Source organism: Monodelphis domestica, chromosome 3, assembly GCF_027887165.1.
Source record: "Monodelphis domestica isolate mMonDom1 chromosome 3, mMonDom1.pri, whole genome shotgun sequence".
NCBI lineage: Eukaryota > Metazoa > Chordata > Mammalia > Didelphimorphia > Didelphidae > Monodelphis > Monodelphis domestica.
Genome location: NC_077229.1, coordinates 160,909,738 through 160,929,205, shown reverse-complemented (window position 1 = coordinate 160,929,205; position 19,468 = coordinate 160,909,738). Strand labels below are relative to the sequence as shown.

Below are 19,468 nucleotides of genomic sequence, written 5' to 3'. Positions count from 1 at the left end.
TCTCATATTAGGATCTAGTCTCTGTTGCTACTTCTTGAAATCTTGAAATTAAAAAGTTAAATTTTACCAGGAGGTTGGTATGTTTTCCGCCTGAGTTTTGTAGGCCATCCTAAAAATGTTCTGCAAATTCATTTGGGGTCATTTAATAAAATGTAATTTTATTGGCATCTGTGACATCTTTTTTACCATTATCTTCAAACTGCCAGCCAAGGGAATTAAAAAAAAAATAGAAAAAATGAGGATATTTTGTTCAGAAAACTAATTTTCTACAATGCAGAAAAACTACTCCTTCTTGATCCTTCCCCAACCCCATGCATCTAAGGCTGAAGTTTAATTTATAGACCCCAAGTTATATGACTTTCATTACCAAATGTAATATAATATTAACAAATTAATCTCTCTGTCTCCCTCTGTCTCTCTCTGTCTCTGTCTCTCTCTCTCTGTCTGTCTCTCTCTCTCTCTCTCTCTCTCTCTCTCTCTCTCTCTCTCTCTCTCTCTCTCTCTCTCTCTCTCTCTCTCTTTCTCCATCTTTCTCTGTTAGGTCCCCATTTAGCTCTTCCACTATTCTATTCTTTCTCTAAGCTCCATGACTTTTCTTTACACACATTCATAGTTAAATCTTTTGTTGCATACATTTGGAAGGTAGTAGAAGTTTACATTTTAAATGTAACTATTTGTGATAAAGTTTAAAAAAAGTTAGATCAATCATTGGCTACTGTTAATAGGACATGAAACATTCTTGAATTTCACAACTATATGTCCATTTCTCACACAAAGTGTAATGAAGAAAGGAGAGCAGACCTCAGATAGGGAGATAAGTGGTATAGTAGCCAGAGTGTTAATTCTGGAGTCAGGAACCTGAAGTTTCATATCCATTTCTACAGTTCACTGCCTGAATGACCTTTGGCAAATTATTTCACCTAGGTGTGCCTTAGCCAGTGCATCTGTAAAATTAAGGAGTGAGTAGATAACAAGATAACTTCCAACTCTAATCTTTTAGATGTATGACTTGGGTGAATCCTGCCTCCACCTCTGAGATCCTAGTAAAGATCTAGACATAGTTTTATATGCTAATAACTATAAGCAAAGCCTAGGGACTATGCATTATAAAAAACTAGAAATAGTACCATAATTCATCCAGATGCTAGATTTGTTCACCAGCTATCTCTCTTTAACAACCTAAGACCTTATTGTCCTCTATCTCAAACATAGGTAATATAGATATATGATTAGATTTCCAACCAGAAATGGAAGAACGGTTTAAAAGTCGCTTTTGCCCTATGTCTTATTCTCTGAGAATTTTCATATCAGAAGGAAGTAAGTTATTTACAAAGACATTTAAATTTTATAAATACAGAAATGTTTGGCTATTTATCTACCTACACATTTATATATGTATATATGTGTGTGTGAGCCCAAGTAGTTATGTATTTTAAAATGTATGCATGTTCACTTATGTATGTATTTATACACATATAATTTATTTACATAGGAACACATGTATGTACATGTATATGTCATAATGATCAAAATGTTCCTGAAATTATTTTCAAGCAAAAGGCTGTTTCCCTTTATCTATCTGATATACTTGTTTCATTAGTCTTATTTATTGCCAAAAATCTCCCCAACTAAATTATTTCAAAGCCTATTGTCTCATCCTAAAATGGTGGGGCTAAGCCATTTGACCACAGAGTTTCCTTTCCATTGCTAAATCCATGAATATCTTCTGGTTTTGGAAGTGAACCTGCATTCTTGAAGTCTCTTCTCTGTGACTGAGAAGGACAGTTTTTTGAAGGAACTACAAAATCAGAAACAGTTTGCAGGGGGAAAAGAAGGGAATAAGCATTTATATAGCTCCTGGTATGTGTCAGGCTCTGTGCTAAGTGCTTTACAAATATTTAATTGAGTATTGACTGAGTTCTGAACTACACACACAAGCCTAGCTAACTTCACAAAATGAGCGAATTTCGGAGTCAGAAGATTCTCGTTCAATCTGTGCTGCAAGAGGAAATATGGTGCAATGGTGTGAAACTGATTGCTAGGTTCAAGGTTATTATTTATGGAGGATTTGAAATCAAGGGACTTTAAATCTCATTTCTGTTGTGTATATGATTTTGGATGGGTTACTTAAATCTTTGGATACCACTTTCCACATTTTATATGAAGATCCTTATTCCTGACAAGCCCAATATCTCAATAACTTTCTTGCCTGTCACACTGTTCAGGTTTTTTCCCAGACAAAGTATACAACTGTGTTTCTCCCATAGGATTTTTTTTGAAGTGGAATTTTTATACATTTTACATTTATCTTTATTGAATTGCATCTTATTACATGAGGTCCACTTTCTAGCCGTGTTGTCAAACTCAAACAGAAATAGGTCCCTAAACCATATACATATATTCCTCTGGGACAGATATTGACTTAGAAAAAAAATTAACACTATCTATCTCTATTTCTCTTTATTTATTTTTAAGTATTTCCAAATTGAATTTGCATCCTCTCCAGGCTATACTTAAGAGTATTGCTGCACTGCTGTCCTCTGCCAGTGTTGGACACCTGCTCTAGCCTATCAAAATCCTTTTGATTCTTGACTCTGTCATCCATGTGTCAGCTATACCTCCCAACTTCGTGTCATTTTCAAATTTTATAAGTATCCATCTCTGCCTTTATCCCAATCTTTGATAAATGTGTTAAACAATCATGCCAAGAATGAATCTTTGAAGCACTTTGAAGAGATCTTGCTCTTAGTGACCCATAACCATGTCAACTCTTTAACTATAGACATTCTATCATATCTGAAATTATCTAATTTTATTTTCTTCCAATTCATATCCCTTTACCTATTCCACAAAAATAAGATGTGATATTGAAACAATTGCTTTACTAAAATCTAGATAAACTATGTCTCTAGAGTGTCTTTAATTAGCAAATGTCAAGAAAAGGAAATGAAGGCAGTCCCTCATGCAACCATGATCTGTCCTTGATTATATCATGCTCTGTAATCACTGCTTCCTTTTCTAGATGTTTACTACCCCCTTAAAGATCTATCCTTTAATTTCCTCAGATATTAGTGTTGTGCTTACTAGTATATAGATTGGATCCTTTATTCCCTTTCTTTATTGGAGAATTACTATAACATTTGCCTTATGTGGACTACATCCCCTTTTCTATAATCCTTCAGATATAACTGATAGTGACTAAGTAAACACATATCACTTTTTTCATGATCTGAGGCTGTTAGGCCAGGTGACTTAAATTCATCAAGGATAGCTAGGTGCTTTCTTACTGTCTCCTTATTATCTTGGGTATCAATTCCTTTCCAGTTATTTTTGGTCTGTCATTTCAAGGCAAAAAGTCTTTCTTCTTGGAAGATGATAAAAAAAAAGAAAAGTAAGAATTATTCAGCACTATCTTGTCAGTTTTTCTGTTATGATTATACTTTTCCCATAATATTTTTTAAATTCATTGTCATGATTCCAATAAGAGATATACAAAAATAATTACTGCAGAACTGTTATTAGAAAAAATTATTTGCTTAATTTGAGTTGATGAATAAAAGTGAAAACTGTGAAACTATATTTCTTTTTTTAAATTCAACAATTTAGATTTTTTCCAATAATTCGAACAAGTCTTTCTTCAGTCTATTTGAATTGATAGCATTTTGTTTATATTGTATAATCTTTCCTTTGATTTGCTCAGCTGGTCAACAAATTTTTTTTTCATTTTTTTCCTTTGGAGTTCTATGTCATTACTTTTAATATGTTATATAAACAAAATCCAAAACTTAGGGCTCTTTTTTCTCCTAAATCCCAAGATTATTCCATGTTTCTGTATTTTCATTAAAAGTTCCTTAGATTCAATGGCATATGAAAAAATGTAGCCTCAAAAAATAATAGAGCCAGAAAATTCAATAAGAGAACACGTATTGAGTCTGTAGAGCTATTTTATCATGTTAGCACTAACAATTACTTCCAGATGTAATAAGATGCCCACTTTGACAGTAAAGCAGATGGTAGTACCTCTGTTGCTAAATGCTTATTTCTTGTACTCACTGGTGTCAAAAAATTAATCAGGTTATGAAGTCTTTAAAAACTGAATTAAAATAATTAAATTAAATGTAGTTGTTTAAACACTGGAAAGCTTGGCTTTACAAATGTGTGTTGGGTAGGGGAGTAGAGTTTGGGCCCTTTCTTTAAATCTACCTCCTGCTGAGCTGAGGCTGGTGGATTGCTTGAGTTCAGGAGTTCTGAGCTATAGCACAGATAAAGCAGAACAGATGCCTGCACTGAATCTGATACCAATATGGTGAGCTCCCAGAAGTAAATGGTCACAAAATTGCCTAAGGAGGTGTGAACTGGTTGGTCTAGGCCAGGAAAAAAAAATAGGCTGTTAAAACTTTTGAGCCCTTAGCTTTAAGATTAGGATGGGAGCAAAAAAAAAAAAAGGATTAGGATGGGAGCGATGGCTGCATTTACAATCTGAGCAAGATATGGAGATGTAACTTCAAAAATAAAAATAAATCTACCTCAGAGAGGTAGCTTTCCATGAGCTTGACCTCTGCAGGATTTGACTTCTCTCTCTGAGTTTTCACTCTTTTTTTCTACTTCTTCATCAATGTCATCAATTCTTCATCGGCTACTCTAGGTGTCTTGAAACACTTTGTATTGAGCAATCTTTTTTCCTTCTCAATTACTGATATCATCAGCTCCAGTGGTATCAATGGTATCAATTATCTCTATGAAGATCATGTCAAATAATCAATATTAGTATCTCCTTTGAGCTTGTTATACATAACTCTCTTAGATATCTTAAAATGTAAATCCTGTATACATCTCAAACCCAACATGTCCAAATCAGAAATCATTATCTTCTCATCACTTCCCACGTTTTTCCTTTGTCAGACTTCCCAGTGACCCAAACTCAAATTCTTGATATCTTAATAGACTCTTAACTTTTGCTCATCTCACATATGAAACCTATTCCCAAATCTTGACATTTCTACCTGCATACATATACTGAATACATTTCCTTGCACATATTCTCTAACATGCATTCCTTTTCCTCCATTCACACAGGAACAATAATTGTTCAGGTCCTTGCTACCTCTTTGTGACTATTGTAATGGTACTCTATTGAATCTCCCTGGCTTGAATCTCTCCCCACTCCAGCCCATCCTCCAATGGACCCCGCCAAGAGATGTTCTTTAAGCAAAGGTCTGATCAGGTCACTCTCCCCTCCCCAATAAATAAATTACAGAGGCTCCTATTACCTCCAGGATTAAATATGAAATCCTCTCTTTGGCATGTAAAATTCTTCATAACATGGTAGCTTCCTGCTTCTTTGTTCTTATGTTTTATTCATCTACATGCATTCTACAGTCTGGCCACATTGGCCTTCTTGCTTCTCTTTTCCAAAAACTCCATATTCTAATCTTCTTGTTTTGCAAGCGAGCACACCCAATTCCTGGAAATACATCCTCTCCATAACTTCCCTTTTAATTTTCCCTTGTATCTTTAATATTCAGCTCAAACTCTACCATCTATAGTTCTTTCACTCTATTATCTCTTCCCTTCAGCTCTTAATATCTTATCCTCTATGATTATCTCCTACCTACTCTGTAAATATCTTATATGTGTCTCATTATTTAAATCATGTTGTCCCCATTAGAATCTAAGTTTCTTGAGGGAAGGGTATATTTTTTATCTTTCCTTCCCCAGAGCTTGGCATATTAAAAACAAACAATAAAAACAATCAACAAATAAATGGATTTTTATTGATTTATTGGTTATTTAAAGCTTTTCTATCCCTGAATCTAACTAGTTGTTATCCTTCCTGGTGCCTATTCTTCAAGGCTACAAACTGGTCTGTGAAAATATCACCTCTATCCCCTATGCTAAGACAAATCATCAGTAGTGACAAATATGGGTGATCTATTTCCTCCTGTAAGAGAATTAGACTTGAGTTTGTCTCACAGGTACTGTGAGATACCATGAAGGGAAAATGTACATTGTTTCTTTGGAGAGGTTCCACTTCATCCTTCACTTTCAAGGTGGGTGAAAACCTCCCAGAAATGCTGATTTGTTTCTTCAAGTTTCTCCTCCTCTCTAGGGAGCCAAAGAAAAAGGATTTGAGGGTAGGGAGAGAGTAAGAATGAGGAGATTCTTTGGAGATTTCTTTTTCCTCAACTATTGTCAACACTCTCTCCCTGCCTCTGTTTTCTCTTTCTGTCTGTCTATCTCTGTCTCTGCCTCTATGTCTCTGTGTCTGTGTCTCTGTGTCTGTGTCTCTCTGTCTCTGTCTCTGCCTCTGCCTGTCTCTGTCTCTGTCTCTGTCTCTGTCTCTGTCTCTGTCTCTCTTTCTCTTTTTCTCTCTCTCTGTCTCTGTCTCTCTCTCTCTCTCTCTCTCTCTCTCTCTCTCTCTCTCTCTCTCTCTCTCTCTCCTAGATATCTGTCCTTTAGGTGGGTTCTTGCAGACTGGGAGCAAGGGCTGCATTTGTTCTGAGCCCTATTCCTGACACAGTTTCTGGAATGGCAGTTACCATGTGCTTTCTTTCATTCAGGCCTCATGAATAGAGAAAAGTAACTATCATAATTGCTTTGCAAGTAGCTGTTTTCTTGGCTCTTGTACAAAATACCAGAAACATTTTAATTAAAAGGGACATTGATAAATAAAATAGGAAGTGAGATAAGATTTCATTGCCTTGAGGGAAAAAAAAGAGATCTAGTCTCCTAATTTTTACAGCTATCTGAATGACCCACAAGAGAAAGTGCATGCAAATAATGTTTTAAACAGGAGAATGTGTCTGCTTTTCAAATCAGGGTTGCATACACAGATATTCAAGAGGGGGTCTTTAAATAGAACGGAAGATCTTTTGAGTAAGCGGTTTCACCCTGTGTAAGCCTTTCTTTGTGTTTCAGAATTTTTTTGAAAAATAGTCAGACTCAATTAAGTTCTGTGACTTCATGTGATGGTGCTTCTAAAGAGATGCCTCTGAAAGGGGTTGCAGACGTGTGATTCCACGGTCTGTTAACAGGCATGTGGGTGGGGAGGGAGAAACCATCTATTCTCCTTCGTCTGAAGCACCAGGATGTCACACTGAATTTTACCAAGGAAGCGAATCCTTCCAGACCAGAAGATGCTGGGACAAAATTTGAGACAACCTTTAGGGGAAAGTGTAATTGGTAGGAGTGGGAAAAGAGAGCATGAGTGAAGAGACAGATGGGTAAACAGGCAGAGACAGAGACTGGGGAATGGAGGAAAGAAGAGGGAGAGAGAAAGAGAAAGGAAGAGAGAGAAGAGGGAAGAGGAAAAGAAAGAGAGAGATACAGAAAGGAAGAAAAGTATGGAGGAAGAATGAGGGAAGGAGAGAAAGAAATAAGCATTTATTAAGTACCTACTATGTGCTAGGTACTTGCCAAACGCTTTACAAATATCATCTAATTTGATCCTCAGAACTCTAAGAGATAGGTATTATAATGTTCTCCCTTTTAATAGTTGAGGAAACTAAGGTTGACAGTGGTAAAATGCCTTGCCCAGGACTATATGGCTAATAAATGTGTGCATTTATATTTGAACTCATGTCTTTCTGACTCCAACACTTGATTACTCAGGTTAGTGAAGTGAAAAGGAAGAGGAAGAGAAGGAGGAGAAGGAGACATTAGATTGATAGAAAGAGAATGTTATGAGTTTAAGTCAATGGTCTCTGGAACCTAGAAGGACCTCTTACTCATTGAGGATCTGATGGATTCATCCCATCAGGAGACTAAAGACAAGGATGAATAGCAACTGACATAAGCAGTTCTTTAAAAGACATTCTGGAGATACCAAGAGAGAAATGTTTGCTTTGTTTGGTTAGTGAGTAATCTGGCAGGCATCAGATCAACCTCAGGAAGGAAAACAGCCCCAGATACATGATTTCCTAAAGAAAGTAATGACTAACACAGAAACTTTGCTTCATTATTCACCCAATTAGGAGAATAAAGATCATAGAATTATAGAGTGTTAAAGATGAAAGGGATTTTACAAATCATCTAGTCCATCCCCTCATTTTATATAAGAGACCACTTTTCTTCACTTGCTTCTTTTTTTTTTTTTAAACCTTACCTTCTAACTTGGAGTCAATACTAGGTATTGGCTTCAAGGCAGAAGAGTGGTAAGGGCTAGGCAATGGAGGTTAAGTGACTTGCCCAGGGTCACACAACAGGGAAGTGTCTGAGGTCAAATTTGAACCCAGGACTTCCCATCTCTAGGCCTGACTTTCAATCCACTGAGCCACCCAGCTGCTCCCTTGCTTCTTATTTTTTATGCTACCTTCATCTTCATCTTTCTCTATAATAATCATAAAGTAGGTGAATTCATTTTTTTTCTTTGTCTTTTTAGGAGAATGGTACATAATTGACCTTGGAAAATTATAAGAAGTGAAATAATTTCTTCAAATTATTATTCAGATCCTGTCTCTGATAAACAATTAATTTTGTGATTCTAGGCAAAATACTTAGGCCTGTCCTTTACCTCAATTTCATCCTCTAAAATTTGGTTAATATTTATTATTTATATTATCAGATAATTATATTTTCTGACTATAAGAGTTATTGGAAGGAACACATGAAATAATGCATGCAAAGCACTTTGAAAATCTTTTTAACACTATTTAAAATATTTATGTAAAGGTGGTAGCTACCTGATTCAGTGGATTGAGAGCCAGGACTAGAGGTGGGATGTCCTAGATTCAAATCTGGTCTCAGACACTTCCCAGATGTGTGACCCTGGGCAAGTCACTTAAACCTCACTGTTCTTCCCTTACCATTCTCTTATCTGAGAACCAATATACAGTATTGATTCTAATATGGGAGGCAAAAGTTTTAAAAATATATGTAAATATATGCTATTATTTGGAAGATAAGGGTCAATTTGGTAATTGTCAAGGAAAATTTAAAAAAATTTTAGTAATCATATTTGTATTCACTAAGGTTTATTCTATTCGTTACTGTTTTCATAATATAACTAAATTACAAATTACTCTAGTTATATGTTACAAAGTGTTAAGGGTAAATTTTTAGGGTTGAGACTGAATATAATCTTAGTGGTTGCCAGGGATTTGTGGTTTATTTACAATAGAAGGAAGAAATTAAGAACGAGGGAGAGAGAGAGAAAGGCTTGGTCAGAGGCAGGAGGAGTTCAGAGACCTCAGCCATGGGGCCTTCCCAGAAGATTAATTCTAGCTCAGCTTCAAGCCACAAGGCCTCCTTGGAGACTAGTGCCTTCAGAAAGGGCCAAGGAAACAGGTGTCAGCCTTAACACTCATTTTGTGGACATCTCAGGGAAGCAGTCTGAGGTCCCACACTCCAGAGCTCCTCCCAGTCAAGTACCATTGCCAAAGACCACAAAAGTCCCTCTCACAGGAAGTGACATGAAATATAAAGGCAGTTCTTTACACCACTTCCTGTATCTCACATGTACCAGTGGTGACTTAAACTTGGCTTTGGATAACCCAGGGGGTCAGTCAGTTGTGTTCTGATTTCTTACTTGCTAGCATATGCCGGTCATAGACCTTCCTCCCACACACACACACACATCCTTAAGTGGAAGTGTATGCATTCCTGGTTGCTAAAATTCTAAAGACTAAGCAGGGTAGAATAAATCTAAAATTCACAAAAGAAACTCATATACATTTGAAGAAACAGATAATATTCATTTCCTCCAATTTGACAATAGATACAACTTTTCTCTGTGCAACACTTTTTTAAACCAGAGCAACCAAAAAGTAGCAAAAGTAATACTACTTATGTTTTGTGCTTCTAAGTTGTGATAAAATTTAGGGATGAGATTATGGCCAAGCAGAATATTTATGATAGATGAACACCATACCCAATTAAAAATAAACTGTTTGATGGGCACAAACTATGGACCATGCACTATTTTGAGAAGTGTAGAGGAGATCGAAATGTATCACACATGGATGCTGGTCTAAAGAGAATATATTGTTGAGACAAATTAGTACCAAAGAGCTAAAATATAGGGTAATGATAAAATGATTAATTCTAGATTAACGAGAAGTGATTTGGGCCTCAGTAGGGAAAAACATGGTTCAAATTCGACTTCTGACACTTGTTATCTGTGTTAACACAGGCAAATCTTTTTGAATCTCAGTTTCATCATTAGAAAATGGGGTTAACTATAGCAAAGATTTCACAGGGTTGTTTTGATGCACAAATGATAGCACTGAGATAATGAACTCTGCAGACCTCAATGCCTCACACAGATATCACCCATAGAAATGTCTATTTTCCTAAATGTAAGGAACTTCTTCCAACCTGTCTAGGAAAGTACTATTGAATTTTTTGAGGCATACATAAGTTGTTATTTCCATATGGTTAAACCACGAGTCTTAGGAATCAGATTTGAACGTAAATAGAACAACTTTCTGGCTTTAGGTCCAACACTGTTCACTCTCTGAGAAGTCTCTCAATTGATACTTATATTATACTTTAGAGCTTTCATTTAGAAATGAAATAATTACATACATGGTTTCATTTGAGCCTTACAACTTTATAAGGTAGAAAATTAAGGTATTATTATCCATAGTTTGGAAGTGAAAGACCTGAGAATCAAAAGTTAAGTGATTTGCCCATAGTGAAACAGCAAATAAATGGTCAGATTTGGGTTAGATTTGGCCTCTTCTTTTTGATTAGAAGTCTAGCACTTTATCGACTATATAATCTCTATATGAATGACTATGAACAATAATTCATAAGACAAGGAAGTAATTTTAGGAAGGGAAAAGATGACTAAAAAAACTAGAAGTTTTCAATTTGGATAATAAGTTTATAAATCTTTAATAGTAAATAATCCTGTCCTACTAAATTTGCACATTTCAAGAAAACTGAAAATCTACTAAAGGTTTTTTTTGACTACATGGGTTATCTAAGTCTAGATGCAAATATAAACTCAAAAATATCCAATCCTTTAAAATTGTTTCCAAATACATTATGTTTAACATCACATTACTAATGATGTAGCTATACCAATGAACAATTACAGCTTGCAGAGTCTTAAAAGCTAATTTAGTCTGTGCAAAAACTCCTGTTTTAACTTTTTAGACAGAATTTATATGATACTCCAGACATGTATACTGTAATTTAGGCCTAATCTTCAATCTCACTGTTTTCCTCACGTGTTTACTTTCTCGCTTGAAATGAAATAATTTCACCAGATTTTCTAAGTAATCAAGATGATGATGATGAAAATAATCATGATGACCTTTTAGTTGTAGTTTGGACCTGTGATGCCCATTGGTTTTCAAAACTTTGAATGAGAGGGGGAAAAAAACCCAAAACAAAACACCTCTCTAGCAATGTAGATTGGCACATGTTCTACAATTTATATTATTAGAGAGTTGTCCAAGGCATGGAGAGGTTAAGTGATTTTTCCAGGGTCAAATACCCAGGATGTGTTAGAGTTGAACCCAAGTATTTCTCCCTATAAAACCAGTCCTTCCCCTATTATGTCACTTTGTTTTCTAATAATGACTTGCTGTGTGGCAAATTACACTTTTCATCTCCTAGTGGTTTTTCATATACCTTATCAGATTTTATTTCCACAACTGCATGAAGATGAAAATGTTCATTTAAGTAATATTTTATTCAGATTTTAAAGATGAGGAAAATGAAACTCTATAGAGATTTAGCAAATTTTGATGGCCATATGCAAAGTAAGTGATGGAGATATAAATAAAGGCAGATCCAGGATGACATGGTACATCTTCTGACATACCTGTAATTCTTTCAAAATTGTTATTTCTACAAAAATTCAAGTGCTTATGAAATGTTATAAGCAGAATCACTACTGATAGAGAACTGCACCTATATGCCAAGGCAATATCATCCTTTTGCTTATTCCACACATATACACCTCAAAAACTATTTCATCAAGGAACTTTTCCAGAATTTTCAGGGTTATAGATGGAAAGAAAAAGAAAATCACTAATAGCTAATAATGACTGTCCAATTATTTCCCCTTCTCTCTACCCTGTCTCTAATTCTGGGAGTTTGAAAATATAAATATTAGCAAATAGGGTACACTTTTCAATCAAAATTTACTTTCCAGTAGACTCCAACTATAAAAAGGTCTTAATCCACTGTGTCTCATTTCTTTAGAATCTCCTCTACTATAAAGTGGAGGATTCTATCTTTTGTATGTTCTGTATAGAGACCTAAACACCCCAGGCTCTCACCCACTCATTCACTCTCTGAAACAAGCAGACTGAGAAAGAGGGAGTGCAGAGCTTTCAGTCTTTACTGCAAAAGATAATCTTGTATTGGAACAAAAGGGAAGAATGACTCAGATGGTAATTAGGAGTGAGCTTCTAAGCAAAGGACACAACTAGGAAAAGACTGCTAAGTTTCCTTGTATTGAAAAGAGCCAGCTCAGAGCAAAATAAAACTTCTATAAGTGTTCCATTACATATAGTAGAAGGAAGGCTGAAAACTCTGCTTTGTATGGATAAGTAAACATGAATTTCTTAATTTTCAAGTAAGATTATTTTAAAAGGCATCTAGTATCTAAAAATACAATCAATATCACTAAGTAGTCCCAAATTACATGGATCTCCTCAGGAAAAGGAAATGAGATATAATCTGTTTTTCAGTTTCTTTGATCCATTGTTCTATTTATTGAAAACTGTGTTTGTATTTTGAAATAACACTTGATCAGTAGATATGAATGCCAACTCCTAAATTGTTCAAACTGGATAGGAGCAATTGCCTAGAGTTCTGGAATAATCTGATATAATATGAAGGGAGGTGCATCTTCCCAAGATACCATGAAGAATAGACTTATTAGAAGACCAGCTGCCCAATTTTCTATGCCACATAGCTGGGTCACACCAAGAACAATATGGTGGTTGACTCTTCTACTTATTAGCTTTAAAACTGGCTAACTGATTAGAGAAGATTTTAAATGGTTCTCATTGAACTTTTATACAAGAATCAACTATTCAAAGAAAATAGAGACTTTTTATAGCTTGATTCAAACTACAATTATTGGGCCTTTCAAAGGGCCATTTAACCCCTTCCGTACCATGGGATAATTTTATTGGTTTTTAATATCTAAGTAATTTTGAGGATAACAGGTGATTTGGGGCATATTCTTCACATTTTAAGATATGGTGAAGTTTTAATGACACTAGCTATAAAGATGTTTGTAGGAAAAAAAGATAGTAGATATCTAGAAATATCTTTTCCAGTTAGGAAACTAAATTGAAGATAAGACATCTTGTTTGAGTCGAAGATAATCTTGTTTTGAATGAATTAAGATAATAGGTTGAGAAATGAGAGGTAATTTAGAGTTATTCAAAGTCTACTCCTCTGATTTTTACAGATCAGAAAACTATGGCTCAATAAATTTAAATAAATTCCTTAAAGTAATACCAGAGGAAAAGTCAGGATTTGAAGTTTCTCTGACTTTTAATCTACCACTCTTTCAACAGCTAGGTGGCACACTGGAGAGCATCTTGAGCCTGAAGTCAGAAAACTTGAGTTTAAATCTGACCTCAGACTCCTGGGCAAGTCATTCAACCTTAGTCTGCCTTAGTTTGCTCAACTGTAAAATAATAATAACAGCATCTATCTTGCAAGGGTCAAATGAGATGTTTAAAAGCATTTAGCACTATGCCTGTAACATAGATGTTCTATAAAAAATGTTTATTCCTTTCTGCTTCCCTGTTGCACACTATTTAAAGAATTTACCTCTCAGAGGTCCTAATGGATGACAAAGATCTTGATGACCATTATGGTTTTTTTCAGGAATTGGCCTTACAAAGGCTTGCCTTAATTGAAAGGAAGCAATTATTTTTCACAGGTTCAGTGGCCTGCAATGTCACAAAGCATATTAAGAGAGAAATATAACTCAGAATCTTATAAAAAAAGTTTTTTAAATTTTTTTCCTGGATGACAATTCATGAGAAGACATTTTAAAATTAGGTTATTCATTGGCAAAATTTTAAATAGAATATGGATACTGGTGGCAGTTAACACCTGACTGTTCCCAAGCAGCAAATGGAAGTTGATGGTTTCCTTTTCTTTTTTAGGGTCCAAATTGCTATAATATTATCTAAATGAGACATTTTGGTTATGGTATTAAAAAACAGTCTTGTGCAATATTGAAGATTCTGGAATAAGGTTAACCTGAAATCAGAAGGAAACAACCACAGAGATTTCTGCTGGGTCTATAAACTTGAATGGGTAAACATATGTACGGATATAAGTATATATATATATATATATATATATATATATATATATATATATACACACATATATACTCACTAATCTTTGATTTCCTTTGTACTTCTAATTTTATTTTATTCATTTGAAGTTGTGATTCTTAGAAAAGCTTTATAAGCTTCATTGGATTACCAAAGAAATCCACAACACAAAAAAGGTTAAAATCTAAAATATTAAAGCACTTTAACATCATTGTATTTTGATATTAAAAATTAAATAAGCAATGGATTCACAGATTACTGATGCATTGTGTAATCCAGAGAAACAGATTTTAAATCAGGTAAGAAATAACTCTAAAACAGTGAGCTAGCTTCTAAATCAATTTAGTACCATATCAGAGAAAATATAAAAAAATGACAAAACCAATATCTGAAACATTTAGTGTTACCAGTACAAACCATAGTAACCTTCCTCTAATTGGTGCTACTTGACACTGACTATGGCTAGAGCTTTCTATTAGAGGAAAATAAAACCTGGATTCTCTTTACAGAAGTACCATTTACTGTGGATGTGTGACCTTGTGCAAACTTCATGCTTCTGAGTCTAAGTTTTTTTTTTTTACTTAGTCAAATGTATGTAATTCAACCTACCTACTTCAAAACAATGTAGATAAATGGCTTAATGTGGGAAGGAGACTACTCCTTGAAGAAATACCAACAAGTAAATCTATTCATGACCCCAGCAATCAGTATGCCCTTCATTCCCTTTCCTCCCGTGCTTTCCAATTGGTTTATCTGATAATCTCCTCCTTTGACCCAACCACACCTCCCCATATATACACAAAGTAGGAAAACTGGTATGGATGCAAATGACATATAATGTTCTATAGGAATGAATATGACTATTCCTTCAGTGTATTTGGGGAACACTAGAAAACCCATTATTGAAGAATATAATTTGAGTTACTAGAATCCAGTGATGACAACTTATAAAATCAAACAACTGAATATTGATGAGATAGAAATGGATTCTATAGCCAAATCTTTATTATTTAAGCATGTGTAGAGAGCTTTAAACAGACATATTCCTTAAAATCACATCATTTTGTTTTTATCTCACTTTCAACTTGTAAATATTTCTACCTCATCTGATTACATCATTTAAAGCAAATTGCAGTCATCACATAGCTGTAGCCTTCACTAAAGCTTATAAAAATAAACAATAGAGTCATTTTCTATTGGCTGTAGTGATTTTAATGTACAATAATGTAAAATAATATTCACTTGTTCTAAACAATGCCATTTGCAATTACCAATCTTACTGAAGAGCATATAATTAGTTATGAAGTTGGGACAATATACTTCAAATTCACTGATATTCATTCATAATTTATATGAAAATGGGAATATTATCAATTAAATGTGAGCAATTAAAAGATGAATAAACAAACAGCATAAATCTTATAATAGCATTTCCACTTAAATTATTAACACAAACTTATCACATAAAATGCGAATTGAATTCAAATTTAAATGAAGAAAAGATCATTTAAAGGGATGATTTTATGATTTCTAGGAAAATTCTGAAGGATTAAGCAATTTTTTAAAACTATGCTCTACTAAATGCATTTAGGTGATTGCTTAATCCTTTATCCAATTAAGTTAATACCAACAAGAGAGATGTAAATTTCATCTCACCATACTCAAAAGAATTTTTAGAGTCATAGCTGTAGTATTTCTAGCCAAAATCCAGTTTGGGTCATACAAGGTAAAGATGAATGCATCCAAATATTTTATACTTATTTTTGAAAAATGAAAGCTTGAAAAAATATTTATATATCTCACTCCCAAAAATTCTATGTAATGCTTGGAAAACATAGTAAAAATGCTGACATGATCAATTATTAAATATGATGAATTTTGCCTCCTGAATCATTTATTATACCTAAGGTTAACAGTTAATGTTTAGATTGTCCATATATTCAAATCATACAATAATATCATGGAAAACAAGTTTCCATAAATAAATGTTGCTATTTTGTCTTATCATGTCTTATCACTCCTTTTCCTACTTAAAAAGAACCAAAAGCAAAGCACATTTGTTGAACGAAACATTTGCTGAACTTGAATCTTCATCCTGTGGTCTACTAATATTTATTCTCCTTACCATTAAGTATGGGGTACCAAAAATATACATTGCTATGTTTATATGATCATACCTAATACTTTTTATAGCAAAATATGCTTTTTTTTTTTTAAGAATCGGTATGGTAACAAAAAATACTTAGGCAATGACCAATTCTGATGGAAGAGTATTTGGAAGATCTTTAGTAACTGGGATAAAGTATAAGTCACACTCTTTTGCCTACAATGGACCTCCCTCCCTCTTGAATCAGGAGACAAGTAGAGAAGGATCAACACAGCTTTTTCTCTACTCAGGGCTGAATGAGAGATTTGGGCTAGTAATTTATATGAAGATTAGTAATAATAAAAGGCTTAGATATCCATTCTCTTTTTTTCTTCAACATTTTTACCTGTGGCCTGCTGATTTATATTTGTATTGTATGAGAACTAGTTTCAATTCCAGAGTTTAAAATCCTTGGTTTCCTAGTTTGACTTTTTTTTTTTTAAACATGCGGAAAAAAATCAATAGTGATCTTAGTTCAGTCCCTAGTGGACAAAAGCAGAACAACAAACCTCGAAGGCATGATGAAGAAGGCAATTTCCTCAAGAAGTGCGACCACACAGACATATACACAAAACAGCATTCTGTCACTTTTCTGCTCAAAGATTTTGAAATGCTAACTTAGGATCATGACTTGAGAAATATGGTTGCATTCTGATCTGTTTTCTAAGCAATGACATAACTATTGTGATGTTAAATGCAAAGGCACAGGAACACAATCCCCTTGGCATTTTATTGAAGCCTAGAGATAGAGATATGGACATTTTTATACATTAAGTGAAAATGTTCTCCTGCCACACATGGAAAACTTTAGCAAATCAAAATAAGCTGCAGCCATTAAAGTGACACTATTTGCAAAGATATTCTAAGTGAAGACCTTCAAGTATCCAAACACTCTATACCTAGGGGATTGTGAAGACATTGAAGACTGCTTCAATGTGATTTTAAACGCTAGAATAATTTCACCCATCATTTGCCCCAAAAGATGTAGGCATATTCTCCAAACCTCTGAAATAAACACTCCAAAAAGATGTGGGGGGAAAAATGACTCCAGAATGGAAGAACTGATAAACACTACATCCCATCCTCTACAGGTGCACTGCTAAGTTAATAACCAATAGCTGCTTGATTCTCTTTTCATGATCCCAGCAGATAACCCATCCCTGATGAATTCCACTTCAAAACCCCTGATATTACTGTTTTCTCATACCTAATATTATCATAGAACACATATAGTTATATTACTTTGAGGAGCATTTCTAGAAATTAGACATTTCCAATTTTCATTATTTTCACTAGTATGCTTTACATTCTTGCTTAACACTTATTTAATCAGAAGTCAAAAGTTAATATAAGACACTTTATTCTGCAGGTACTCAACAAGAAGTAAAGTGTATGATTTTCCTCCATCAACCCTCCCCCTTCAAAAAATAAAAGGTTATAGTAATTCTCCCTCCCTCTCCCGAAAAATAAAAATAAAATAAAACTTTTAGGGGTTATTACTTTTCAATTTAGGTGCTGACAGTCAGAACATGGAGGCATGTTTTAGTGACATTTAGTACCAAGTTCTAAACGAAAAGCAGATTTCCAAACTTGTGCCATCATTGACAGCTCTACGTGGACCCCTCTGCACAACTGGGATAAAATCTCTCCAAATCTCCAACTCTAAGATCTGTGACACCCCGCCCCCCCTCACTCTCCCCCCCCCCCACCCCGGCCCCACAGGAGCCAGGACAAGCTGGAACAGTCTGATTCCCCTGCTAAGGAAGTCCCACACAGAAAACTGCCCTGAAGTTACTTGCACGACACTCTTCTCACAAGCAACGTGTAAACAAAATTTCTCTTTTCACATACACCCCTTCTTCTCCCCCAAAGCGCCCCGAAAAAAACCTGTAACTTATCTGAGGGTAAGCTTGGATAAGGGACTCCAGGACAAGAGAAACTGAAAGCAAACACTTACTTTTTGCAACCACTGAGTATAGTTTTCCATCACATGTTCCAGATGTTGCAGTTTCTGGGAAGAGAAATCCGGTTCCATGAGAGGAGCATCTCTCTGTAGAGCATTGGTGTTGTACTGGTCCGTGGTGCTCTCCCGGCAGTTTGTGTCCTGTTCCGGCAGAATGAAGGTGTAGGCGCATTGCCCATGCTGAATCCGATTGTATCTTCGCCCGCTGCTGTCCGGGCTTCGCCGTTGATTACTGCAGCCTATGTGAGTTAGAATAGCAGCCAGGAAAGCAAAGGAGAGGAAAACTGTCATCGTATCAGCACCTTCCTTTTCTGCCTCTGTATAACTTTTTTTTTTACCTCCCCCTGTGAGTTCTTCTTTCGTTCTTTAACCAGTATTGTTGTTGTTGTTTTAATTGTATGCAAAAAAAAAAATGCTTTTTGGTGTTTTATTTTTAAAGTCAGCCCTGAAAGGAGAATCCTAGAAAACGATTCATTTGTAGCTTTAGCCAAAAAAAAAAAAAAAATTAAATTTATTTCACTGGAATGATAGTTCCCTTCGTTAAAAGTTGAAATATTTATTGCATAGTAGCGGAGATTTATTGTTTCCTCTCTGTGTAACAGTTCAGCACGCAGCCTGTTGTAGTCAGCAGCATGTACACATCCTAGCCCCTTGCCTCGACCCTATCTGCAGCCGAACTGCTATTTTCCCTCCGACTTCAGTGAGTTTTATTAAGGTTCCGCTTTCCAGCCAAGCTGGAAGCAGGCAGCCTTTCACAAGATGACTTGACAGGAATGCCTGAGTGTGCCCCTATGCTAAGGACTGCCGACAGCTTAGTGCGGGAGGGATCGTCTTACAAATTGGCTGGATGTGCATGACCTCAATCATGTATAGCTGCTCGCCCAGCCCCTCCTGCTCGCAAAACAGCGCGGAGCCACATTGAATCGAAGTGTACAGCAGTCCACCTTAATATACTTTGGGTGTTCCCGCCCGACCTATTAAAACCTTGCATTCTAGAAGTATCTTCTGTAAGTTCCCCTTAAATATTGGAAGCCCTGAAAGAAAACTTCTATTATATACATACATACATATACATATACATATATATACATATAT

General features: G+C 35.1%; 1 protein-coding gene across 2 annotated transcripts in view; it reads right to left on the bottom strand.

The window, feature by feature from the left end:
* Window positions 1–19,198, bottom strand: part of ANGPT1 (angiopoietin 1) — a 307,136-nt gene extending 287,938 nt beyond the window's left edge. Inside the window, exon 1 of one of the 2 annotated variants that reach the window (XM_056823190.1) lies at window positions 18,368–19,198. In XM_056823190.1, coding sequence (XP_056679168.1) covers window positions 18,368–18,664 — 297 coding nt within the window. In that variant the 5' untranslated portion in view covers window positions 18,665–19,198. The remainder of the gene's footprint in view (window positions 1–18,367) is intronic. The other variant, XM_001369530.4, reaches the window with a different exon arrangement.
* Between the last annotated feature and the right edge of the window lie 270 nt (window positions 19,199–19,468).